The sequence below is a fragment of the Patagioenas fasciata genome, chromosome 21 (assembly GCF_037038585.1).
Source record: "Patagioenas fasciata isolate bPatFas1 chromosome 21, bPatFas1.hap1, whole genome shotgun sequence".
In the NCBI taxonomy this organism is placed as follows: Eukaryota; Metazoa; Chordata; class Aves; order Columbiformes; family Columbidae; genus Patagioenas; species Patagioenas fasciata.
In genome coordinates, this window is record NC_092540.1 from 8,818,699 (window position 1) to 8,844,644 (window position 25,946).

The following is a 25,946-nucleotide window of genomic DNA, read 5'->3' on the forward strand; positions in this document are numbered from 1 at the left end:
TGGGATCAATATCTCAGGGTGGCTGTCAGAGGATGGACCAGACTCTGTTCAGTGGTGCCCAGCACCAGGGTGAGGGGCAACGGGCACAGACTGAAACACAGGAGGCTCCATCTGAACATGAGCAGAAACTTGTTTGCTGGGAGGTGCCAGAGCCTGGCCCAGGCTGCCCAGAGCGGGTGTGGAGTCTCCTTCTCTGAGACATTGAAACCCGCCTGGACCCACCTGTGTGATCTGCTCTGTGACCCTGCGTGAGCAGGGGGGTTGGACTGGGAGATCTCCAGAGGTCTCTTCAGCCCTCACCAGGCTGGGATTCTGTGAAATCCTGTACGGCCTCTTTTGCCCTAACACAGAGCTAGCTCACCCTCCATCTTCCAGTTGAGTGTTTCTTCTGCCTTCTTCAGCTTCAAGTTAATATCCCACAGCTGCTCCTGTATGAGAGGGTATTCGACCTCCAGGACTGTCTTCAGGACCTTGTTGTATCTGTTCACCATCAGCTCCAAGTTGGCCGCCAGCTGCCGGTATGACTCCTTGGAGGAATAGATTTCTGCTGCCGTGGGTGGGATGGCTCCCAGCCGGCTGCCAGACAGGTAGCTCAGCTCCCTCAGCACCGACACCAGCTGCAGAAACAAGGCAGAGAGCTGAATGTGAGACGATCCTCCCCATTCACCTGGTAGACACCCTCCCGTCAATTCTGGGGATCTTAGGGGGTTCCTGCTGTTTTATTCACAAAGCAGTACGCTCTGAGAAGGGCCTGGACACCTCCTAGTCCAGACCATCTCCCTCCCATTGATCTTTGCCTCTGATTTGCTTCCCAATCAAAGACATATAGCTCTGTTAACTACCCAGCCAGCAAACCCTGTGCAGCCTCTAAAAGCCATGATGATCTCTGGTCTTCTCAGCTCTCCTCATCAATACAGTCTTTCAGCAATACTGTGCCTGCAGGAGGAGGCACAACCAAAAGCATCTTTGAGTTGTGATGGAACGGGATTGAGTGGGTTATTAAACTATAAACCCAAGTAGAAGTGAGTCCCTGCAACAAACGGAGCAGCAAGGTCTTCCAACGCAATATATCACTTCTAAGACAAAAAAAAAAAATCTTTGCTCAGTTTAGTGGCTTGTGAGAGGGAAAATGCTCCTGAAACGGCACATTTTGGCTGGGTGACAGAAATTCAGTATATTGTATGGGCAATGGCAGGGGTGAGGAGTACCTACAATACTAAAGTGACTATGTCCACAATGACAAGAAGAGGAAAGAAAGACGGAGCGCAGAAGGGTGAAGGGAGCAGTTTGAGGAGGTGGATGGAAGAGGATGGGATGGGAGGAAGGGAAAAGCAGGGGATTGAGGGAGCAGGAGGCCAAGTGAGATAGAACCAAACTCCCCTCCCTTTTATGCACTGGAATGTCTGAGACATCCCCACCATGGTGTCAAGGATGTCTTACCCTCTTTCCCTCTCCTCCATGGAAGGTGAGCTCTGGAAGATTCTTTAATGTTGAAGGGTTGCAAATACATCCTCCCTTTAGGCAAAATGAGGTGCTCCTATCTGCTCTGAAGGGCATGAAGGGGCTGCTAAGCAGGCACCTGAGGACATGAGGCAGTCCTCAGTACGGAAAGCTGAGAGCAGCGCAGAAGCACTCAGAGACTGGAGCTGAGAACATGCTCAGCACGTCACAGGCTCCAAACCCTGGCACCAGGGTGAAGGGTGGAAAACATCCCCTGGGGCCATTTGCTTCCCACCTTAGCAAGGAGATTCCAAGGAGCTGGACAAATCCTTTGTCTGAGAGCCAAGCTGGAATGAGCTCTGGAACCTCAACACTTTTCTCTAACAGCAGCAAGTCCCAGGGAAAGGGGGAAGTGTGTGATGTTTTCCCAGGCCCCTGAGATTCAGCACCTCCGCAGCAAATGGCATTTCACATTTGAGAGGCCCCAGCTCTCATCAGGCCCCAGAACCTTTGAATCCACCTCTGCACTCTGCTGGCTTGGACCCTGCCTCTGCTTTGGGCAGGGGGATGGTCAGGCCTCCCTGTGCTGGAGAGGGCAGCCCTAGGGAACAGAGACCTACTGGAAGCCTCCTGCACCACAATTAAGGAAATCCAACAGCCACAACACTGAAGTAACAAAACAAACCTTTCCTGGGATTTTTATACCCTTTCAGGAAGCTCAGATTTCAGGTAAACATAACACGAACCCACGTCTGTAGGATGATGCTCCTACGCTCCCCACACCAGCGTCAAACCAACCTGCTCTGGAGATGTTGACACCAGTTAACATCTGGCTACTCACAGACTTTCTGGCTTTAATTACAATCTGCGCTGCTTAACCTGTAATCCTGATATTTTACCAGGAGACAGAGCCCACAAAGGGGATGGTTAATTCATGTCACCCATCACAGATGCTCCAGGGACCTCAGCAGAACAGATCTAGTAGCGATCCCACCAGACTTGCCATGCACGGTGGGGCACAGCTTGGAGACGTGCCCTCCAGCAGACAGGAAAGCTAGTTCTTACCTGGGGATCAAAAGTAACTGTGATCAGTTTGGTTTCTGGATCTCGCCGGATAAGCGGTTGAGTAAGGTTGTACTGTGATTTTCCAGAGACTGTCTGGGACCAGTCTGCATAGAGCTTCTCCTGATACCTGCCGAAAAACAAACAAACAAATTAAAACATCCACCACGTAGCTGCCAAGCCCGCACACCAAGACACAGAACCAAATAAAAGCCAAGTCCACTTCTGAGGGCTGAAGAACATCAAGGAATATTTAAAACCCACCCACACCACCTCCATAAAGATCTTGGCTTCAAAGACAAACACCTGAAAACCAGTGACAGCATCAAGTCAGGAAAACAAAGATCCCCCAAGTACCATTCTTAGCAGAGGATTCAAATTTGGGGACAAACATTCAAAAGCTCAGAGCAATCAGTTCAGTTTTAGCATCAAACATTAAGATATTAAGTGAGGTGCAACGAATCCCACTCCCACTTGTGGAATACACACATTACAGCCACGGTAAGTACACTGTGAATGGGCACAAGTGGATTGAGACTTCTGGTCAGCTCAGGTTTTCTACCACAGCATCTCCTACATCCAAAAGAATCTCGTTCCAACATTTCTGCTGGGCTGCACAGCCCCTGTCCCTCCCATGCAAACTCCTCATTTCAAGATATCACAGAAAGACTGTGGTGTGTAGCAAAGGATTCCTCCTCCTCTCTCATCACAAAATTCCTTCTGGCTTAGAAAGAGACATTCTCAGGCCCTGGGCTTGCAAATGTGCTGAAAGGTGGTTTAGAGAAGGAGAAGGAAATGGCCTCAAGTTGCACCAGGGGAGGTTCAGACTGGATATTAGGAAACATTTCTTCCCCAAAGGGCTGTCGGGCATTGGAACAGGCTGCGAGGGCAGTGGTGGAGTCATCATCCCTGGAGGGGTGGACAGACGTGGAGACGAGGTTCTCAGGGACACGGGGCAGTGCCAGGGTTGTGTTAATGGATGGACATGAGGGTCTCTTCCAACCAAAACAATTCTATGATTCTATAAGGTTTGGCTTTTTTTCATATAGTTACAGTCATGCCTGAGCCACCACTTACCTGTCGAGCAGCTGGATCATTTCTTCATACTTCTCTATCACCCTTCTTCCTTCAGCAGAGTCCAAGCAGCTGGTGGCACAACAGACAAGCTCAGCGTTACATTTAGCCCTGTGAGGCTGCAGTCTCTATTTACCCCTTCCCAAAACCACCCACCACCTTGCAGGCAGAGCCTGGCTGGGGATCTTACATTCCAACCCCACCATATCGCCCAAAACCACTGCACTGCACAAAAGCTCTCCAAGCCCCAGTGCGCCCTTTTGCGGGTGTTTGCATGGCAACTGGCAAATGAGAACCACGTCCTGGGGGAAGAACAAGGGCCCAGAGCTGCTGGAGGAACACTGGTCTCCGTAACATACTCAATGCTCCGGTGTTTGCACAGAGCAGGGCAACCTCTGCTCACCAGCCACCACTTTCTGAGGTCAAAGAGGCACAGAAAGAAGCAGAGTGTGGCTCCCGGCAGACGAAGCTCTTGGCGGTGCCCAATTCATGCCCCTCAAACCGAAGAGCAAAGGTGTCCCAGAGTGCGGGAGGCAGAGCCCTGGCCACGCTGCCAGGGCTGTACAGCCCAGGGAACAGCAGGCCAGAGGAATTCTTATCATGCTGTCTTTTCCCCACTGTTTCATCTACAGTATCCAAGTTTTCCTCAAGATGGTTGTTGATTTTGGAGGACATATTGACAAAACTTGAATTAACTTAACCAAAAGCTGGAAAAAAGGAGCGCCTGAGCAGTCACCGCTGGGCAAATGCTGAGAAACCTGCTGCAAGTAAACAAGTCCTCTGAGCAAATCCAAGTAAATCCCAGCAAAACCACTTTTGTTTCTCCTTTTTAATCCTTTTTCCCTTTCAACAGCATCATGTCACCACCGTTGCAGAGCATGTTATTAACTACTCTAAACAGAGGACAGAAAATCAGTGTGAAATGCAGATCTGGGTCCTTCATGGTGGACAAAAATTTGCCATTTAGGTTCAAATCAGACATGATAACTTGGGCTCTGTGCTGGGAACAGCCCAAGAGTTTGTTTCATTGCACCAATGTCTTTGCTGCTGCAGAATAACTGTGCACTTAAAGACACTTAATGGCAAGATACAGTGAGAGAAGGTTACAAACATGGTACAGTGACGGTCAAGTTATTTTGGTCAAGTACATTAAAAAAGTGGATCCATTTACACAGAATCCTGACCAGCACACGTGAAGCCATTCCTGTGAGCTACCAGGTGCAGTCCCTAGAACACCCTCAGTTGTCATAAGTCCAACACCGCCTTGCTTACAGAGCTCTTAAATGTTGTCTCATGTGGTGCCAGCTGTGAGTATGAGGCCATACTTCCCTGACACCATCCGTTATAACAAGCATTTGGGTGATAAATATACCAGCATTGGTTTCTTTCCTTGATCTTGGGAGATGGCTCCTTTGTTTAACGCTGAGAAAGTTTTCTTCTGCCCAACAAAATGCTCGTCTGCTCCCCAACATGCAAACCCAGCTCCACCGATCCATCTCAGCTGAGTCCAGCCCAGCACTTCTCTGCTATTCACAGCTTGGATGATGCCAGAACCAGGACTTGCAGCTGAGGAGGTCCTGGAGAACATGCTGAGTGGGATTGCAGCAGGAAAGGTTCTGATACCTCTTTCAATTGCAACCCGGGAACCATGTCTGAAAGCTGAATAGCCCACTGTGCCTCTTAATCGCTTCAAAACAAATCCAGTTAATGAGTTTCTTAAAAAAAATAATGATCACAAGGAAGCTGAAAAGCACCAGTGCAACCACTTCACACCTCTTTGACTAAGAATTATTTCAGCTATAACCATGGGATAATGTTCACCACAGAAAGAAAATCAGATTGATTACAGAGAAGATAGCAAGGTGGTCATAAAGCAACTTAGCTGGAACAGACACGCACAGATGTGGGATGTGCCTGCAGTGATCAAACGGCACCTGGATTCGCGCTCGCAGCTCCTGCGCCCAGCGCAGCGCTCCAGCCACCGGCGGCATGTTCTTGTGCACAGGGGGGGATCCTGGGGAGGGCACATTGGAACAGCATTGGACTGAACACTGCACTTGTAACCCCAAAGATGCAACAACAGAACCTCATTTGCAGAAAACTGCTCTGATTTCCCAGCTTCCTTCCTTAAATCCAACATCTGCCACACTGATGTAGGTCTGTGACCAAGGCGAGTGCCTCTGGATCTTGAATAAGGAGCTGAGATCGAACGAGAAGCCCAGACTATGTCCAAACCTGAGCTGATGTGAGGTGTCCCTTGCCTGGGACACATTCCCCGCCCCTCACAAACACTGACATAGGGATTTCTGACCAGGAGTTACTTCTGTCCGCCTTATCTAACAGCCACAGAACAATAACCACAAATTCACAGCAAATGATTCTCTCCATGATTCTCTCCAGTCCAGGACTTGTCTCGTTCCAGTATGATCTTTCTGAGGCAAGTAAATAGGTTATTGTTCAAAATGACACACTTGAATCCTCATAATCTGATAGAAATCCACCCATTCCCCCCTGTGCCAACAGTCACGGGGAATAATAAACTTGGAAAAGGCTGATTAGACCCTTGGTTACAAAGTCCCACTCGCATACTTTGCATTTTAAGCATTGTAAGGGAAACAAAATAAATTCGTTCTGAGGAGCACATGAGTGGGTTTGCAGGTCCCATGGGGTGTTGGAGGCAGCACACAAATGTGGAGAGAAACCTCCTGTCACAGCCTCGCTGGGAGAAAAGCTCAGCATGTGTCTCCATTCCCAGTCACATATCATGCATACACATTTGAAAAAGGGTATTTTTACTCCTAACCAATTATTTGCTTTAATACTAAGAACAGAGCTTTCCCAGGCATTTCCATTGCCACTAGGAGCTACAGAGGCTGAAAACATCTGCAATTTGTAAAGTTTTGGGTTCCTTAGAAAAATAAATCATTTCCCCCCCAAATTAATCTCAATCAAACTCCCTGTAAAACCCATTTTACTCAGCACGTTCTACCTACCGAGCTTCAGCTCTGCCTGGATGTGCCGGGAGTAGATCAGCCTGGCGTGGTCCAGGGCCCTGCTGAACATGCTGATGAGGACGGAGTATTTGCCAGCAGCATCTGCAGCGACTACCGGTCGCTCCAAAAGGCTCCCGAACATGTCCAGCAGCTGTTGGGGTGAACACGCAGGAAAAGAAGAGGGGAAAAATTTACAACCCCGACTCCTGCAGAGAGATCAGCTGGGACCTTCCTCCCCGGCCCAGATGCTTCAATACTGTCCGCACCGATGGGCACTTTGGAAAAAGGAAATTTGCTCCCTTTGTTACGGGGCCTCTCAGACTTTCTCTGGGGTTGGACCACATTCCAACTGTTGTTCTTCAAATGCTTCAAGATTTTCTATTTTTTTCAAAAAACTCACAAAGATAAACACTGTCACTTGCTAAAGTCTTTTCTACAAATGCTTATATTGATTTTTTTAAAAAAATACCATTTATTATTTCTGCAAGATAGATTAATTGATAAATCAACCAGCTTTGTTTCTAGAAAACCTGTTTCCAAAACTGAAACAGATCCATGTATTAATAATATTAACAAATTGATACTAACAATATCAATTCTCACCAGGAAATCCTAGAAAAAGCATGATTTCCCCCGACTTGCAGAGAGAGACACAAATATATCTCCTGGCATCCAAAAGCTTTGTGAGGGACCCACCAGCCTGAGCATCCCAAACCAAGAGCAGCCCAAAAGCTACAAGTCCCACTGTCCCACCAGCAAACACCAGCCCCATGTGCCTGTGGCTCCAGCACTGCCTGGTCTCCTCAGCGTGATTCTCACCGAGCCGGGTGCCCTGATTTCCCTTTTAGGGAAGAGCAAGGGAGCGATAAACAAACCTTGAAGGCGTGGTCCAAGTTGGAGGCGTCATCAAAAGCCTGGATGAAAATGGTGCCCAGCCGACGGTCCATGTCTTCTACTTTCTGCTGGAAACCAAAGGCATCCTGCTCAAAGTCCTGCACAAAGGCAAAACACAAGCTGTGAGGCTGCAAGATGGCACTAGGAAGGTACCTGTAACTCCTCGATCCAGAGATGCCCTCTCTTATTCACCGTGAACTAAGCCACGCCTCTGGCCAATCTTCAGCCATCGCAACGTGGCAAAGTCCTCACGAAGCTTGAGAACATTTCTGTGCTGTCCCATGGCTGAGATGTTGGCCCTTTCTCTGGGAGGGACCCTTTGGTCCTGAGCGCTTTCCACAGCCCACATGGCACTATCTTCAGCCTACAGGCAAGATGGACTATTTCCACACCCTCTCCCCCACCACTTGGCCTGAAGACCACACCATCATCCAGAAAACCCACGGATGCACCTGCTGAGTCCCAAATCCAACCTACTTTCAAGTCAAAACAAGCCTGTGGTTCCATGGTGAGCTGGTTGTGAGTGAGGCAGTTTCAAAACACTCGCACAGGTTGCCCAGAGAGGCTGTGGAGTCTCCACACTTGGACATAGGTAATCTTGGAGATATTTCACCTGACCAGTCACAGTCCTGCTCTAGCTGAGCCTGCTTTGAGCAGGGAAGGTGGACTGGGTGATCTCCAGAGGTCCTTTGCAAACTCAACAGCACTGGGTTTCTGTAATTTCCATCATCTTCTTGCACTGCTTTTCTTGCTTCAATTGTAATAAATCCTTTGAACTTCAAGAGTAACATCTATATTTGTTTTCCTACACGTAAAAGAGTCCAAATCAAAGACTGAACTTGACAGTCCGTGACAGTCCTTCTGTTCTAGCTTGGACAAAACCACTAAAAATGAGGTCATGTGTCTCTTTTCCAAAGGACAAAGTGCAAGGAAATAGCTTTTACTATTGCTACTGCTGAGCTCCAGCAGATCCAGATGCCATGTTTTAGCTAAAAAAAACGGCTCCAGCAGTGGCAGAGGGTGCAAAACTAGAGCACTGAAAGAACAAACATGACTCAGAGTCACACAAATGGCCATGGGGTCGCCAAACCCAAGCCACCTCCTGCAGAGCCACTGTCACCTCTCCTCTGTGCCTGCCCTGCTGAAGGAGGGGTGCTATGGAGCAAGCAGCTTTCCAGCAAGAAACACTGGGGACGTGCCACCCCCTGCAGAGATGTACTGGGAGCTGCAGGAAGCAAAGCACGAGCCACCCATCCCCACACCAGGCAGGTCCCAGAGGGCTGGGAATATTCCTTTAATTAAAGCACTACTGATAATAAAATAGAGCATCCTTGAATTCTGAGAGCCCCAGATGCCATGTGTTCATCTAGGCAGGAGCGAACACATCCCAGAGATGATCTGAGTTGGCCCTCATCAGGCAAACTACCTTGTTTTTCCAAAACTAAGACAGCGTCTTATATTAATTTTTGCTGCAAAAGATGCTTACTTTTTTACATGTATAGCTGCCTGGACCCTATTTAAATTGACTTTTTTATGAACTGTAACTAGGGCTAATTTTTTGAATAGGGTTCATATTTCAAGCATCCTGAAAAATCATGCTATAGCTTGTTTTTGGGGTAGGTCTTTTTTTTGGGGAAACATGGTAAATACCAAGAGCAGGAAAGCAAAGAGATGTGGGTGTTGGTATAGCTCTTATACCTCAGCAAGCACCATGTACAGCAAAAGCTTGTGCATAACTCATGGAAATCCCAGTTTCCCAGCTGCACTGATCTAAGGTGCTGATCTAGCAAGATATGTTAGATATAGACGTGCAAGAAGTCCCAAATCTCTGCAGGAAAGGCCAGCGGCTCCCTGTTCCCTCCAGTACCAGATCAGATCATAACGAAAGGAGGAAAGAGCTGGGAAGAAGATAGCAGGAAACTGCTGCTTTGGAAACATGCACATGTTCCTGATGTTCCCGCAAACTGGTCCCACCTACCGTGTTGGTCAGGTCAAGACAGTCATAGGTTCGCTCTGAAAACACCTTGTATGCCTCCTGGAATTCCTCATACATGTCCAGGACCTGCTGACCCAGGGTCTTCCCTTTAATCCCACTGAATTCAATTTTCTCCAGCTTCATCAAGTCCAAGGAAGTTGCCAGGAGATCCTTCAAAGTCAACGGAGGGAGACACAGGTCATGATGTTGACAAAAGAAGATGACAACAGTTGTCACGACAGAGTTGCACTTGCTGAGGGACCTTCCCAAGCACAGCGCTGGTGCTCAGGCTGGGTGGCAGGGATGGGAAGGGGGGAGCCTGATCTGCCTGTCCTGAGCATCAGTGGCTGCTCATAACACGTCCCTGCCCAGTGAGACCTGCTGCAGCCACTAGAAATACCATGACAACTGTAAAATCGCTTTTAAGGGTATTTAAAGGACAGATCCAAAGCAGGATATGAGACTCTTCTATGTCATCCAGCATAGCTAAGAATCCCAATTTTATAGGTATTAACCAAGGACAGATTTCTAATATTTACAGGTACCCAAACTGTCCAAAGCTCCTGCGCAGTCAAACCTCCACGTGTCCAAGTGGCTGTTGCAGCACCTGCCCCGCTGGCCCTCTCTGCTGAGGTGGCACACGGGTCCTTCCCTTCCCTTCCCATCCTCTGCAGCCTGGCAGTGTCACCTCTTGGGAAAATGTCCCGCTCCCCCAGTGGTGGTGGCAGCACTGGGCAGCTCTGCTGCCATCCCACCTCATCTGTCTCCCTAGGTAGGGCCAAGTAAGGGCTGGTTGAACATCCATTGTCTCAGAGGACCAGGAGAAATGTGCACAGGAATGTACTGGTGGCCACTCTCTGCTTGCACTTGTCCTGGGGCCACCCGAGCAGGGCAGCAGGTTTTACCACAGACACGTAATATGAAACAGTGCAACGAACCAAAGGAAAGGGATCCTTCCCTCTTCACGTGCTCATGGGCTACCCATGCACCAGTGTAACTGCAGCTTTTATGAAAATTCGAAAACAAATGCACATATGCATTCATATTCACTTCGACACACCAGCACATCCGCTTGAACAAATACCTAGTAAGGCAAAAAAATAATGTGGAAATACCAGTTGTCCCTTGCTTTGTCTTGCAAGGTTGCTTGAAATGAAGTGATGAGGGGAAATTGAGACGGAGAGAGATGCAGCAGTTTTCCTCATTAACAGGCTGGTGTGCACTATGCTTTTAATTATTGTTTTACAGCTCACTCCGCAGGCTCTCCCTCTGACTCCAGATACTGCAGCTTCTACTGTCCCTGGAGTGTGGGACAGCCACGGAAGGAGGAAACAGACACTGGTCAAAACGCACAGTGCCCCAGCTCAAAACCTCCCCACTGGCTTTTGTCTGCAGCCCATATCCACAGTGTGCCCATGGCATCCATGGAATCCCAGCAGTCAGTGCCCCAGAGCCTTTACAGGGTCCCAGTAAACCTGTCACCAACACTGTCCTCATGATAACCTGCAGTTATTCCTGTGTCTATTTATATTCCTCTCTACACTGACCAGCATAATTTGGTTTATTTCACATCAAACCCTACTGGAAACCATCATTATGAATACTTTTAAAATAGGCACCAGTCATGACAGTTTTCAACATAGTTAATTAAGGAACACATAAAAGTATATGGCACATTTAAAGCAGTAAAACTGCAAACACCAGCAACCTGTACACTGGCCATCCAACCCTACACACTGAGAACGCAGCAACAATCAACAAAGAAATTCATTTGGGATGTGTGTGGAGAGCAGATGAATGTGTGTGGTCAGCCACGTGAGAGATAACAGGTACATGCAAGGTCTGTACAAGAGGTACATACAGTATCTGTATAAGAGGTATATACAGTGTCTGTATAACAGGTACATATGGTGTCTGTATGTCTGTGGTCTCCAGACACAGCCATGTGGTAAGGAGAGCATAGGGAGCTCCCACATTCACACTCAGACCTGCTCTCTGCAGAACATCTCCTGTGGCTCAAGGAGCCCTTGGCCACACTGGGAGCTCAGGGATGACACCCCAATGTCCCTGCCTCAGGTGACAGATCTGGCAAACAGGGACACCCCTGAGCCACAGCACCCCAGTTTGATGGATTATGAGGATGCGAAGGGACAACCTGGTGAGGAACGTGTCCCTGCTCCTCCCCAGGCCCACGTGGCACAGCCAAGGGGATCCTGCCATCTGGCCTCTCCAAGACAGGCAGGACCCAGCTCTAGGGTGTCATAGAATCATAGAACCATTTCAGTTGGAAGAGACCCTTAAGATCATTGAGTCCAACCATAACCTAAATCTGTCTCTGATGGCACCAGGAGACCTGGGAGATTACATTGCTTTATTTACAGCTGTGCAAACCACACCTCCAGTAATCCTCCTTTTCTTGCCCCAACAGGAGCAAGGAGTCCAACAGGACTCCTGAGAGCAATAAACACACCTATCAACCTGACCAGCTTACATATGCACTGAGCAGGACATAGTAAAACACAGTCTTAGACTCGCTGTAACAGGAGACCTAACAGCAAAAGAGTGGCCCCATTCCCTGGTATCAGGTGAAGCTATAGAAAGGAAAGATGCCAGCAAGTGATCTCCTGGCTACAGAGTTCTCCTGACGGTCTGCAATGTTTTTCAAGACCAGAGTCTCACCTCCACCATCTCCAGCCTCTTCAGGAAGGTGTCCAGCCTCGCAAACACCATCGTGGAGCTGAAGTCCCACTCCCTCACTTCTTGGCCTGGTTCATAATACATGTGCAGTTTTTCCCTTCTCTCCTCAAATGCCTCTTTGAACATGTTCAGGATACCGAGCACCATTCGCACCTTGCCCAGGCTCTCCTCCATGTCCCCTTTCAGAAGGTCTTCTGGAGACAGGTACACCAGGGCCTGGAAGAGCAAAATCACACCTGAGAGGTCACTTCTGCCATCATGGAAAACAAGGACTTCTTGTGTTGAACACATTTGAACCTGTTTATTAAGTTAAATGTTGCCTAAAGAATCACTTTTCCAGGGAAGGACAATAGGAAGAAGGGGAGAGGGGACACAGGGGACTGCAAACACAGGCATCACAGCCACAGACCTGCTCAATGAGAAGGTTGCAGATCTCCTGGAGCAGCACCACTATCCGCACGGGCATGTTGTAGTGCTTGGAGGTGACCCAGATCAAACACACCACGTGGAGCAGGGGGAGCAGGAAAGGCTTCACCTCGCTGAACTCAACCCTCTCTACGTCTTCCAAGCGGCGCTTGAGGGGTGTCAGGTGCAGGTGAACGTCCTGAGCTTCAGTCAAAGCTGTGTTGAGAGACGTGAGAAGCGGTAAGAACCACCCAGCTGCGGTGTGCTGGGTTCCCAGCTAGGTGCTGGCCTCACCACATGGAAAAGTGCCTGGGAAAAGAAACTGTCCTGACAAGCACTGAGCACCCTCAGCCACCTGTGTGCTGCAGGTCACTCACTCGTGAACATCACTCACCTGCGGCAGTAACCAGAACAGAAATAAGCTGATGTGATGGCAGGGGACAGGGAGCTGGGACAGGGCTTCGTGGAGAGCCTGAGTCCACAACTGCTAAAAAGTCACACGGAATTTGCCCAACAGCACCAAAAATACAGTGCTGCCATGGCTGTGAGCCATGGCCTTGCTGTACAGCACGACAGGCTCTACAGCCTTGGCCTGAGCCCTTTTTAGCTCAGTTTTGGCTCAAGCAACTCCTTGTCCAGTGGGCAGATGACGACGGCCCCACTAGTCCTGACTGTAATAGAAAACCTGTCAACAGTAAAGCAACTGATGTCTGACTCGTCGAAAGCTTTAGCTTAGCTCTGTACAGCTGTGTGGTTTTACCCTGAAGAATTACCCCAGAGCGCAAGCATTAATAAAACCAGATCGTTGTGCAATTAAACCTGTGGACCAACAAGAAGTGACAGAAGTGCTTGAATGCATGCAAAAATAACCCCTAAGGCCCAAGACCAAGGAAGAAGAGACTCCCACTATCAGCATCACCCTCCCAGCAAATCCACCAACAGCAGTCACACCAGTACAATGCCAGGGAAAGGGGCAGAGACTTAAAAGCAGGTGCACACAAATCTGCACTGCGCTGTAATGGAAATTAACAATTATAGTCCAAATTATCCAATTAGGGTTAGTATCGCTGTAGCCGGATTAAAACCAAATATTTGTTGTATTTTGATTAAACCCTGAAAGTATTAATTAGTTTAACAATGAACCCTTGGCTCCTTATATAAGGGGTGTTTCTCCAGCCCATTTAAACTGCACAATGCAGAGTGTGACACAGATCCTTAAGAGATTCAATGTTTGCACGTGAAGTGGTGAAGAACAGTGTTTTCTGCCAGCACGTGCACAGCTAACAGAGTCTAGATGGTTTCATTGTGCCAGAGAGCAGCTGGGTTGGACATGGATGTCCAGCTGTGTTGGTCTGCAGGGACAGACCAGCAGGACTACACTGTTTTTCACTACAGACAGGGATTTGCAATATTTCCTTGGGCTGCGCTCAACTCCCCTAAGCAAAGCAAAGCAAGGAAATTCGGGCTGCAGTGGCCAAAGCCTGAGAAGCAGCGCTCTAACAAAGCAGTCTTAGGTACAAGATCTGTCCTCTTAGTCTGAACTCCCGTTCCTGCATAATAACACCAGAGGAGCTGGTGGAAGTTGAGGTGAGTCCTGTTAGAGTAATGCAAACACTTTATTACAGCAGAATAAATTCCCAAACCCATTCACCCTGAACTTTGGCAAGAGTCTGGCTCAACAGACCAGCGATGGAGCTTGTCCCAGCCTGGAAACAAAAGCCTAGACTCAAGCACAAGCAGCCCAGTCTCAATTCACAAACTAGAAAGATTTGGCTTGAAATCAGTCACACCAGGCCATGAAGAAAGGCCAGAAGCCAGCACTGTGGTAAAGTTGCCCCAGCATCTCACCTGCCTCAACATCCATTAGCATGGTTTTGAAGGCTGGGATGTAGCTGCTCTCAACTCTCTCCAGCAGCTCCATCATGTTCCTGACCTTCCTCGTTGTCAGCTGGTTGTAAATGCATTCCAGGTCATCACACCTACAGCAACCGAGACACAGAATCACAGAATCAGTTGGTTGGAAGAGACCCTCAAGATCATCGAGTCCAACCATAACCTAACCCCTGGCACTGCCCCGTGTCCCTGAGAATGTCATCTCTGTGACTGTTCAACCCCTCCAGGAATGGTGACTCCAGCACTGCCCTGGGCAGCCTGTTCCAATGCTTCACAACCCCTTCTGGGAAGAAATGTTTCCTAATATCCAACCTCAGCCTCCCCTGGCGCAACTTGAGGCCGTTTCCTCTGCTCCTGGCGCTTGTTCCTGGGGAGCAGAGCCCGACCCCCCTGGCTCCAAGCTCCTTTCAGGCAGTGCAGAGATCAGAAGGTCTCCCCTCAGCTCCTGTTCTCCAGCTGAACCCCCCAGGTCCCTCAGCCGCTCCCATCACACTTGTGCTCCAGCCCCTCACCAGCTCTATTCCCTTCTCTCAACTCACTCCACTACCTCAAGGTCTTTCTTGGCCTGAGGGGCCCAAAACTGATTTGAGGTTTGGCTTCCCCAGCGCTGAGTACAGTGGGACAGTCATTGCCCTGGGCCTGCTGGCCACACTGTTCTTGATGCACACCAGGATGCTGGTGGCCATGTTACCCACCTACACTGGGCCATCAGCTGTCCCCCAACATCATCTGTTTCCCCTGGGCCTGATTCAGGGCTTCCTCCAGCTACACATGGACTGTGGAAATGGGAGAAAGCTGCATGAGGCACAGACAAACCCTACAGGACAGAAAGTGCTGAGTTCAGCATGACAGCAGCTCTGCTACTGACAGAACGTCGCTGAAAAAAAGCCATCGTGTTTCTGCAGGCATTAGCAACAGCTCTCCAGCCAGCAGGGCTTTGCCCCGAGTCAGCCTGAACCAGTACAGCACAAAGGTTTTCAAAGGGCAGGAGGAAATACCACTCCCAGGCTCCTGAGCATCTAAAGCCCCTCTGGCCCTGACAGATGAACAGCAGCCAGCTGAGATGCACCATTTCCAGACAGCCCCCAGCAGGTGTCCATCAGCAATTACTCCTGTGGATGGCTCCTAGTGAACAGTGACCAAAGAGTGCCCAGAGCGGGTGTGGAGTCTCCTTCTCTGAGACATTCGAACCCGCCTGGACCCACCTGTGTGATCTGCTCTGTGACCCTGCGTGAGCAGGGCTTGGACTGGGGATCTGCAGAGGTCCCTTCAGCCCAACCAGCCTGGGATTCTGTAAAGGGCATTTCTGAAAAAAGTCCCTTGAGGTGTAGCCCCTGTGGTGGGGCTAAGTTAAAACACAGCCAGCTGCCCAGTGACCTCCCAGGCACTTTGCAGATCATGATGATTTTCTGTGCGGGAGCAATTTTCCTTAGTTGAAGCCTACATGAACCCCAAGTGGCCTGTTCTTCTCAACTCATGGAATTAGCAGCTCCACCACCAGCACTCTCCCTCTACACAAAACCAGCACCACAGGGCACCATGCACTGGCCAGGCTGCTCTGGGTACCTGTTCTTCCAGAACTCCAGCTCCACCTTCGGGTTCGGATTGCTGCCTTGCAGGAGAGGCTCTGAAGACTCTTTCTTCAGTGCCTCCTGGATCTGGTGGCTCCAGTCTGTGATGGCCGACTCCATGGCATACACCAGAGATTTATCTATCCGTTCCATGCTGTAGTAAACAGAGTACGTGATTAACTTTGTTGATGTGCATTGCTCAGTTGGATCTACTTCCAATGGCTGTGTGGGCAGCTGGATTTTACAGGGTTTCACATTTCAAAACCACAAAACAATCAAACCCCATAAGATTTTGTCACTGGTTTAATATAGGAATTACACTCTGGAGAAAATGGCTGAACGTCTGCAGCAGTGTGGGCAACAACACTGTTCATAAAGTGAATGGTGGAAATGAAGAGCCAGTCGCCACCTCTCTGCACAGCCAGTCATTGTCACATCAGATCCATTCAGGTTCAGGATCTGACCTGGAGACTCACACATCCAGCAAGATTCTCTCTCCCCATACCATTCGCCCTCAAAATATTCTACATCCCTGCAGTCATTAACTCACTTAATTCAGCAAGAAACGCCACCAAGTGGGCTGGGAAGCTGAGGACAGGTCACCCCACTGCCTTGGAAGCAGTAACTTCTCACAAAATCCCACCCGCACCACGTCCTGTCTGAGGAGTGATTCATTCCACTGCACCCACACATCTCCTGGGGTTCCACAGGGGCACGCACGCAGCCCAGACACGATGACAACTTGATGTACAAACGCATCTGCTTCTCCGGACCTTCCAGAACCTGTTATTTTGGGGTGGTACTCACGATTTCTCATTTTCCAGATCAATGTCCTCAATTCCCTCTGAGCCAGCTGGGAGAGGCAGCAAGGTCTTGCCGTCTACTTGGCCAACAACTGTGAAAATGGTACTTTTGAGGTTGTGGACATGACGCACGATGTCTTGTGACACCACTTGTGGCCAGCCCTGACGGTTCTTCTTGTTCGTTAGGATGGGCACGATCACCTACAGCGGGAGTCACGGAAGACCAATGGAGAAAAAAGTGCAGCAGGAGACGGACAGGCCACCAGGCTCTGAGGTCTGTGCTTGGCCAAGCCTGGAGACCCATATCCATTGCTGTCTCAAGCAGTTCCCATGTGAAATAGAGGCAGCTGATGATGAATGGGCATCTCTACAGGCCCACTTTATACAGCAGAACACCCTTTTCCCCAAATCCAAGCAGCCAAGGAGGGTGGAAGCCAGTAGGCAAAGTGAGCAGCCCCATCCCCAGGCTCTCCCAGCCTTTCAAGCCCGCAACTGGAGATGGCCCCATGGGCTGCTGTCCCTTGCCCTCACAACTGTCCCCGGTGCTTGGTCCCCATGTCCCTGCCCATGGGCACAGCCGTCAGGCTGCCCTTTGAGCCTGCCAGGGCTGGGCTGAGCTCAGTGTGCTGCAAGGGAAGGTCTGCTGGTACCCCCTGGGATACACTGGTGGTGAGGGTCCCCCAGGTCCCAGCTGCAGCCCACCAAACAGGAGCTTTGCCTTTATCAGCACTTTTACTGACCCGGCAGCATGGGGTTGTGGGGCTGGTCGGGGTTTGCCAAGATTTGAGCTGCTTTTGGCTTGTTTGAGCTGTGACAGCAACACCGTGTCTGTCACCTATCCTGGCTGGCTCTGCACTGGGACCAGCCTGTGGCAACAGCCTAACAAAGCCAGGTTGTCCCTAGTGACAAACAACAGCCCTTTGTGTTACTGGACTCAGGGTGGGGGTAGGGGAGGGGGGGGAGGTGACTAAAGGCATAAAAATAGCTGCAAATGGACATAAAATTGAAACGGAATAAAGCAGCTCAGCACCTCCATGGTGCTGTCCCAGGATGCTGAAGACTCTTTGGAACTGTGGCTGGCTCTGTAGACCCGAAGAAGACCCGACCAGCCACCTTCGTGCCCAGGGAGCCGTGGGAAGGGGGAGCACAACCCCAGGGAACACACGGGCAGGTGCTGACGAGTTCACCTTCAGCAGTTTTAGCTGCATTATTAGCAAGATGTGTCTCTATTACTTAAAGCATGTGGACTGCTAATGCCAGTGATGTTGTAACCAGGCAAATGATAGCCGTTCATTTTCTTTCTGACTGTTAAAATGATAACTGGACTCAGGATGAAGCCCCAGCCCACAGAGCAGGTGTGTTCCCTTCGGCACCGCAGGAGTGAAGCAACAAGTGGACAAGGTCACCAGCTGTGACCCCTCACTGAATAAAGACAAAGTGTGGGCAGAGGAACACACGACCCCAACCCCAGGAAATTCAAGACCTTTTTCACCTTCACGCAGACCCACCCCATCTGCCTGACCCAGCACCACCGCTGCTTTTGCCTTCAAGTGAAGCTTGAGAGGAAAATAGGATGAAAACCAGGCACAATCTGCTCCCTGCAGAAATACTGCATGTCTGCACAGGGGAGAGCAAAGCCTGCAAACACGCAGCTGGGACGCACAATCCCGGCTCCCAAAGGCATTCAGAAAACAGGATTTAACAGGATCTGCCAAAGTGTTCCTACCCCACCATCTACCCATAGCAGACGGTGCTTGCAATGCTATTGGCCAGCCGTGATGCAAAACCACTGTTTGTGCAGACTTCGCAAGACCACGGGGCTCATCAAAACAAAAGCTCCCCGTATAAATCATGTGTTTTCTCACAAAACCAGGATAACCAGTCTGGCAGCCTGCTCTTGGGAATCCAATCTATCAGTCACCATCTTAATATACCAAACATCATGATCAGAGCTTCTCAAATCCAGCAGCTCCTCTGCTTTCCCATTACAGCCTCATTCCTGAGACTTCTCCAGGTGAGGAGCCATCAGGAATAAACCGAAACAACATTGTCTAGTTCAGGCTAATAACACAGCAAAGCAAAAGCACTCGAACCTCTGGACGATCTCTTTAAGAAAACATCAGCCCACCTGAGATAACCCGACACTGAGCTACAGGAGGCTCCTGAACATCACAAAACACTTTTTCACTATGAGAGTAATCGAGCACTGGCCCAGGTTGCTCAAAGAGGTTGTGAAGTCTCCATCCTTAGAGATAATGAAGAGCTACCTGGACATGGCCCTGGGCAACTGGCTCTGGATGGCCCTGCTTGAGCAGGGGTTTGGAGTAGGTGACCTGCAGATGTCCCCTCCAGCACCTGTGGGTACATCAGTCCCACAAGGACCCCACTGATAGACAGAGCTGATGTGGATCAGCATTCAGGTGGTTTATATGAGTTCTAAAGCCGTCCATGGTACTGCAAAGGGCAGAGTTAAGGGTACAAGTGCATCAGCAGAGAAGGGAGGGAGGCCAAGGAGCCTGTCTGTAGGAGGGGACACCTTCCCCGCTGCCATGTGCGAGGGGCACCCGGTACTCATGGGTGCCAGGGCTCCCTCTGCACCTCCGGGGCTGCCCAGGCCTCACAGGATCCCAGCCTGGTTAGGTTGAAGGGATCTCTGCAGATCCCCCAGTCCAAGCCCTGCTCACGCAGGGTCACAGAGCAGATCACACAGGTGGGTCCAGGCGAGTTTCAATGTCTCAGAGAAGGAGACTCCACACCCGCTCTGGGCAGCCTGGGCCAGGCTCTGGCACCTCCCAGCAAACAAATTTCTCCTCATGTTGAGCCTGCCCCCGTGGCCCCTCATCCTCACCTCCTCCACGAGGGCGGCAAAGTGCCGCAGGGCATCGGCGGGCAGGTCCCCGCAGAGCAGCTCCCCGGGGCCGGCGCCGGGGGCCCGCAGGAAGAACAGCCCCTTGCGGCGGGCGGCGGGGGGCGGCGGGGGCGGCCCCAGCTCCAGCTCCCCGGCCGGGCCCCGCCAGAGCAGCAGCGCCGGCCCCGCCGGCCCCGCCAGGAAGCTCCGCAGCAGCGGCCCCGCCGCCTCCCCGCCTGCCCAGCGCTCCCAGCGCTCCGCCGGCACCCCCAGCCCCCGCGCCGCGCACCGGCACAGCCGCTCGGCGCCGGGCACCGGCTCCACCGCCTGCTCCATCCGGCCGGCACCGGCGGGTGTTTGCGGGGAAGAGCCGCGTTGCCCGGGGGAAGGGACACTGCGAGGAGCCGGGGGCGGGCCGGGGCGGGACCCAGCTCGCCTGGGAGACGCAGCTGCCCCGGGCAACCACGGGTATCAACACAAGCTGGGGATGGAGGGCCTGAGAGCAGCCCTGCGAAGGACTTGGGGGTGCTGGGGGATGCTCCCTCTGGGGGGGGTCTGGATACCACTGGATCCACCTGGGCACCCCCAAAGTGGCTTTTTAGCACTTATTTTTCTCCTGAAAAAGCAAACACAGTGGGGCTTTCTCCCACCTGGTTTGGCCTTTAGGAAGGGAAGAGCAGAAGAAGGGGCCTTGGGGACTAGAACCACTACGCAAACATTTGATTAGGGAGACAGGAGCTAGAGATTTGTCTGTCACTGTGGAAGAGGTGACAGCGGTGTGATCTTTGCCTCCAGACTAATCCCAAAAATATGCCCAAGCTAGAAATGGGTCAAATGGGGAAAGGGAATGGGCCTGGACCACAATGGCAAACTGATTGTTCAGAACTCCCAGGAAAAGGGGGGTACCGATATTTGTTGGTATTAACTGATGTTTTTTCAGGTTGGCCAGAAGCGTTCCCTACCAGGACAGCAAAAGCTTAGGAGGTGACTACAACACTGATACACAAAATAATACCAAGGCTTGGAGGCCCAGCTGTTAGATCCTCTGATTGAGGGCCACATTTTACTGACGAGTATGTGAAGTCTTTGGCAGAAAACTTTGAAACCATAACAGGAAGGTCCATTTCAAGACCCCCTGACTGCTACCAATATCGGAGAACAGAATGCCTGGATTCGCCATTCTAGAGTGAAGAAAGCCTGCGAAACACCACGGAGGGTAACCCGGGCGCAACCTGGAAAACTCTGTTTTTCACAGTCACCTTTTGGTCCTTCTGGGGGACCAGCCTGGGTGGTGCTTCCCGCATTGGGAAGAAGAAACCCAAAAGAACAAACAAGTAGAATTTTTGGTAGATATGGGGGCAACACTAATGAAAACCTGGACAGAAGAAACTTCAACCCCATGACGGGAGGGGCCTTTTTCTTGTTTTGTTAACTACAGAACCAGCCGCTGCCCCCACCCTGAAGCACACAGGCTGTTGTCCCACACTGCCAGCACCACCCCCCTTCTTTTAGCAGGATCATTTTATCTGAGCATGGCAGTGGCCCTAAAGGCACTTGCTTTGATAGAGCTGTCCAATAAGGTGTTGAACAAGTCCTCGCAGACACGCAATGATGTAGCACGCTATAGAAATCAGTGCTTCTGTTACTTCGATTAAAGAAGTAATTTCTCTCAATATTCCAAACCAAGATTCTAACAATCCCATGAGTGGACTATCTACACCTGAATTCTCAGCCAATTCTTCTGCTGAAGCTGTGGTTAGACATATATCACCTTTTTCTGCCAACATCCTATCTGGGACCATGTTATTTTCCCATGCCATTCTACTAGTAGCATCTAATTGCTTGGTGATTCATTTAACTGCTTGTCTAGTATAACTTATAAATAAATGTTATTTATGCCGTCTACATTCTTGTTTGTAGTTACCTACCAAAACAAAAAGGACTCAGAACCCGCAGCTAACTTGACTTCTTGCTTTGTGTTCCTTGGGGACTCCTCTGGGGACCCCAATCTAATTGAAATAAACCCTGTCATCAGAGGAAAGCCCTCAACTCCTTTTTCTGTTGCCCTGATGGATCACAGTGTTCAAATGCCAGGGTAAAAGGAATTTCCAGTTGTACAACGTCACAGGTACCTTCCCAGTGGGGGATAAAATGGAATGAAGTGTCATCTTCCCACAGTACCACCAAAGATCCACTCAAGAAGCATTTGAGGACATATGAGGACCAACTTCCCGTGTCTCTGCACACCTACTCATGTTCCTAGGAACTTGGTATCATTCCTGCCGCGTCGTGAGAGACAGGCAGTATGATTTCCAATTATTCCTGAAAATGCCAGGGGGATTTTGATATTTTTCCCTGCAAAGCTGGAAACAGTAGGGAGAGAGTATGACACGACTTATTTCTCCATGCCGTAGAGTCTTGGCATAAGGCTAAGACGCACTCCATCCCCTGTCAATCTTCGCTCCACCCCAGAGGGAAGGGCACCACTTGGGCCACAGGCCTTCCTGCCGCACAGGCATAGCAATTGCTCGTTTAGGCTTTGCACCATATATTTGATCCATTCTACCCAGGCATTTGTACCTCCATATATGTTGAACCTTCCCAGGGCATCTTTTCTACTAATGTCTATTTGTGATCCATAAACCCCACTTACTGAATCATCTGCTCTCTGCCTTGCAATTAGCAAAGGGTTGCACTGCAGAGACTCACATCCTGGGAGAGACTGTCCTTTAGATAGGGTCATTTTTCTTTGCAACTCTATAACCGTTCATTGCTCACTGTCCATCCCCTAAACTCTGTGCTCCAAATAACACTGTACCAGGAGGGGCAATGAGAGCACAGGCGGCGGCTTTCCCCGGCCCCAACCACCGCCTGCCCGCCCCAGTCCGCCGCAGCGAGCCCGGCCGCCCATCCCCGCCCAGAGTTGCTCCCCACCCCCCGCCCCGGCCTTTCGCCAGCGAGTTCGCCTCCCCCCCGCGAAGCCGGGGCGTCCCTGCCGGCTCCGTGCCCGGGGTGGACGGCGGGGGGGGGGTGGACGGGGGCGGGGGGGGGTGGACGGCGCGGGGGGGGGGGGGCACGCGGGCGTCCCGCGGTTTCTCAGCCCCGCTGTCGGAGGCCTAACCCCCTCACCTGCCCGTGCTGCCGCCTCCCGCGCTTCTTCCTCGGTGGCTCGCTCGCTCGGTCCCTCGGCCCGCTGCCCGCCCCGGCCGCGGGCTGAAGAAGAAACCGACCCCGCCAGCGGCTTTGCCTCCCCCCGGGGAGGCATAGAGACACCGCGTCCCCGTCCCCGTCTCCCCGTCCCGGCCCGCCTGCCTCCCTGCCTACCCGCGCGCGGGGTTCCTCGGCCGATCGGCAAGACGCTCCCGCGCCGGCCTCCCCGCGACCGCCCGCCCGACGGGCTTGACTCCGAGCGACTGACCGTTGGGCACCTGGCGGGGGGCAGGGGGCCGGTTGCCGGGCGGCGGGGAGAGCGCGCATGCGCGGCGCGCGCAGTTGCCGACCCCCTCCGGCCCTTCCCGCGGGTGGGCCGGAGGGGGCGGGGGGCAAGGCGAGGGCGGGAGAGACCGCGCTTTGGGGTGCGGGCGGGGGGGGGGGTGTTTGTGCTCGCCGTGCAGTCTGAGCCGGAACACGAAGTGAAATTATACGGCGGCGGCAGGTGCGGGTGGGGGGCACGACGACACCACCACGACCCCGCCGCCCCTGCCGAAATAAACCCCCACCAAAAAAAAAAAAAACCACCGCCACGAAACCCGCATCCCCACGCCACGCGCGAGCCCCGAAACTCCAGACACGGACTCGCCGAGCGTGTGCACGGATCGCGAGGGTCGAAAAGCTCGACTCGTAGAGTCGCGTACACTGTCCCGCAGCCACCCGCGAGAGGCTCGCTCGGTCGCGTCCAGCTCCTGTCCCTGTGTAGGACCAACCGCCCCGCCGTTCCGGTTCAGTCCTTGCCCGCCGGTCCCACTTACTTAGACTAAGCCTAAAATGCACAGATCTCTCCATAAGGATGGGTTTTATACTCTACTTCCACAATCTGCTGGCAGTACAAAAGAATAAGCGGCAGATCTACTTAGGCTGAGTCACGGTGCTTTGCTCCTAAGACCATGCATACCATGGGAATATTTCAGCTGCATGTCCCACCCCAACCCCAGAGAGCAAGAGCTCCAGGAACAGGTGGAGAAACAGGGAAGAACACTGCAGTGCTTCTGAGAAATAAAGCAAGGACAGAAAGGCAGACGGGCATGCTGTGGAACCTTCTCCTTACCCGACTGTGCTGCTGCCACTCATGAAATGACACTGTAGAGCAAGTACTTTTAGCACCTTTTTTGTGTACCACGTTCCAGGAACCCTTCCCCTGGAGGTCCAGCTGCTGAGGTGGAGACTCAGGACCTGGACCCCATGGCTTCGGGGCAGAGGCTCTGATGGAGAGGAGAGGAGACCAGGGGTTGCACTGGGAAATGTGTCTGCACTGCAGGGGATGTGAGAGAGGTTCCGAAATCCTGTCCCCAGCATTTCTGGTAGCAGTTAACTCTTCCTGCCCATGGCTGTGCTGCCTGCAGCTGTGTCTCTGTCCCTGGGTCTGCTCCCTGTCCGTGTCACAGACCCCGTCCCACCCGCTGTGTGCTCAGCTCTGCCCTGCTCACACCGCCTGGCACTGCCCAGGGGCAGCTCTGTGTGTGCAGGGGCTCAGGAGCAGCTCAGACAAGTCCTAACGAGAACTGGGGTCTCAGTGTCTTCTCCAAAGAGAGAAATAAATCCCCATCTCCCACTGCACACCCAGACAACCAAGAGTGGAAAACTGAAAGCACAGACTCCTTCCCTTGCAGCTGTTCCTGTCTTGATGTCGTTGTTCAGAAGGACCCTCTGCCATGTCTGTGGAGTTGATCTGGAGCTCTGAGCAGCCCTGACCCACACAGCACCCTCCAATCCCACAAGGTCCCTGCCTGCCCTGCTGGGGGTCGCTCCTTCCACCCACAGCTGCTGCCATGGGATCTCCCTGGGCAGGCTGAGCGCTGACCCTGGCAGGCGGCAGAGTCCCTGTCCCGGCACAGCCCTGGGGTGCAGGGACCCTGCTCTGCAGGACAGCCCTGGGCACCCCTGGGGGCTCACCCGGCTTCACAGCTGTTCAAAATTGAGGTGCAAGATCCCCCACCTTACAGATCCCACCAGCTGTGCCTGTGCCAGTTTTAGGAGATGCCTCCAGGAGCTACAGCTGCATTGCCCTGCACCCAGAGACTTACCATGGCAAGGGCTGCAAAGGTTTCTCCTCCAGTGAGCTCTCAGTCATCCTCCCAATCCTGACCACCTTTAATCTCTCTCTGCCTTGCTCGTCTCCCTGAGATCCCCAGGCAGAGCCCTCAGCCCTGCTGCGTGTGCAGAGGAGCTGCTCCTGGGCAGAGCTGTCTCTCTGCAGCGCTGCCGCTTGCCAGGAGCTCCCTCTGTCCCAGGAGCCCAGCCCAGCTCAGCAGCACAGGAGCAGCCCAAGGCGCTTTAATGACCCCTCTGGTGGGTTTGGTGCTGAGTCCATGAACCTCAGACCCTGAGGGCAAGTTGAAGAAGTCAAACTCAGATCTAAACTTCAAAGTTTCTTGTAATGTTAATGAATCCCACTGAGGGACACAACTGAGAAACCATCCCCAGGGCAGCTGGGACAGAAAACTTGAAGCAGAACAAAGGGTAAGCAAGTGAAAGGTGGCTCTGATGCTGAGTAAACCTGGATGTGTTTCATTAACCAAAGGGCCAAACCCTGACTCCCAGCCCTGAGAAGGCAGATCCTGTCCCTCCCACGTTGCCCAGGGCCCTTCCTGGACAGTGTGATGTGGGACTGTGCAAGGCCAAGGGCAGGACTATGGTCCCACAGCTCCCAGGTTCCTGGCTGGGGACAAGGAGGCCATGAGGCCCCTGTGCTGGAAGGACAAGGTGTCTCCTCACAGGCATCAGAGGTGCAGACAACAGCCATAGCCAAGGGGAGAAGGAGCTCATGTCTGTTGGGGCTTTCAGCCTCTTTACATCCCGTGATCATCTCCACCACAGCCTGTCCTGTGCTGTGGCATCCCCTGCACCTCTCTCCCTGCAGGCTGCAGACATCCCCCCTGCTGCCCCACCTTGCTCTTGTCTGAGCATCTTCCTCCCTTTGCTGAGATCTCTGCATCCTCCCCAGCTGTTCCTTGAAGCACAAAGCCTTGGGCTGATGCAGACTCCCTCTGCTGACCTGCTCCACCACAGCACTGCCCTTCCAGTCACATTCCTTCCTGCTCATCTCCAGCCTGGACCTCCCCAGCTGCACTTTGG

The 25,946-nt window shown here is 51.9% G+C and overlaps 1 protein-coding gene across 1 annotated transcript; it reads right to left on the bottom strand.

The window, feature by feature from the left end:
• Window positions 1–2,505: 2,505 nt before the first annotated feature.
• Window positions 2,506–23,294, bottom strand: LOC136110669 (dynein axonemal heavy chain 9-like). The gene is made up of 11 exons (XM_071817759.1): window positions 22,980–23,294; window positions 16,812–17,008; window positions 16,000–16,158; window positions 14,389–14,519; window positions 12,545–12,756; window positions 12,118–12,351; window positions 9,442–9,609; window positions 7,445–7,561; window positions 6,570–6,720; window positions 3,580–3,648; window positions 2,506–2,632 (listed from the first exon to the last, which is right to left on the bottom strand). Exons 1-10 carry the CDS (start codon window positions 23,130–23,132, stop codon window positions 3,617–3,619), a joined length of 1,554 nt encoding a protein of 517 aa, XP_071673860.1. The 5' UTR covers window positions 23,133–23,294; the 3' UTR covers window positions 2,506–2,632; window positions 3,580–3,616.
• Window positions 23,295–25,946: the final 2,652 nt, after the last annotated feature.

Bases quoted from the DNA above. Each gene is read 5' to 3' on its own strand.
- LOC136110669 (XM_071817759.1), bottom strand. From the start codon at position 23,132: ATGCGCGCTCTCCCCGCCGCCCGGCAACCGGCCCCCTGCCCCCCGCCA. The intron at 12,352-12,544 runs GTCTGTGGCTGT...TTGCTCTTCCAG, and splicing joins GCAACCTTCTCATTGAGCAG to GCCCTGGTGTACCTGTCTCC. The intron at 3,649-6,569 runs GTAGGTAGAACG...TTGTGCCACCAG, and splicing joins CCAGGCAGAGCTGAAGCTCG to CTGCTTGGACTCTGCTGAAG.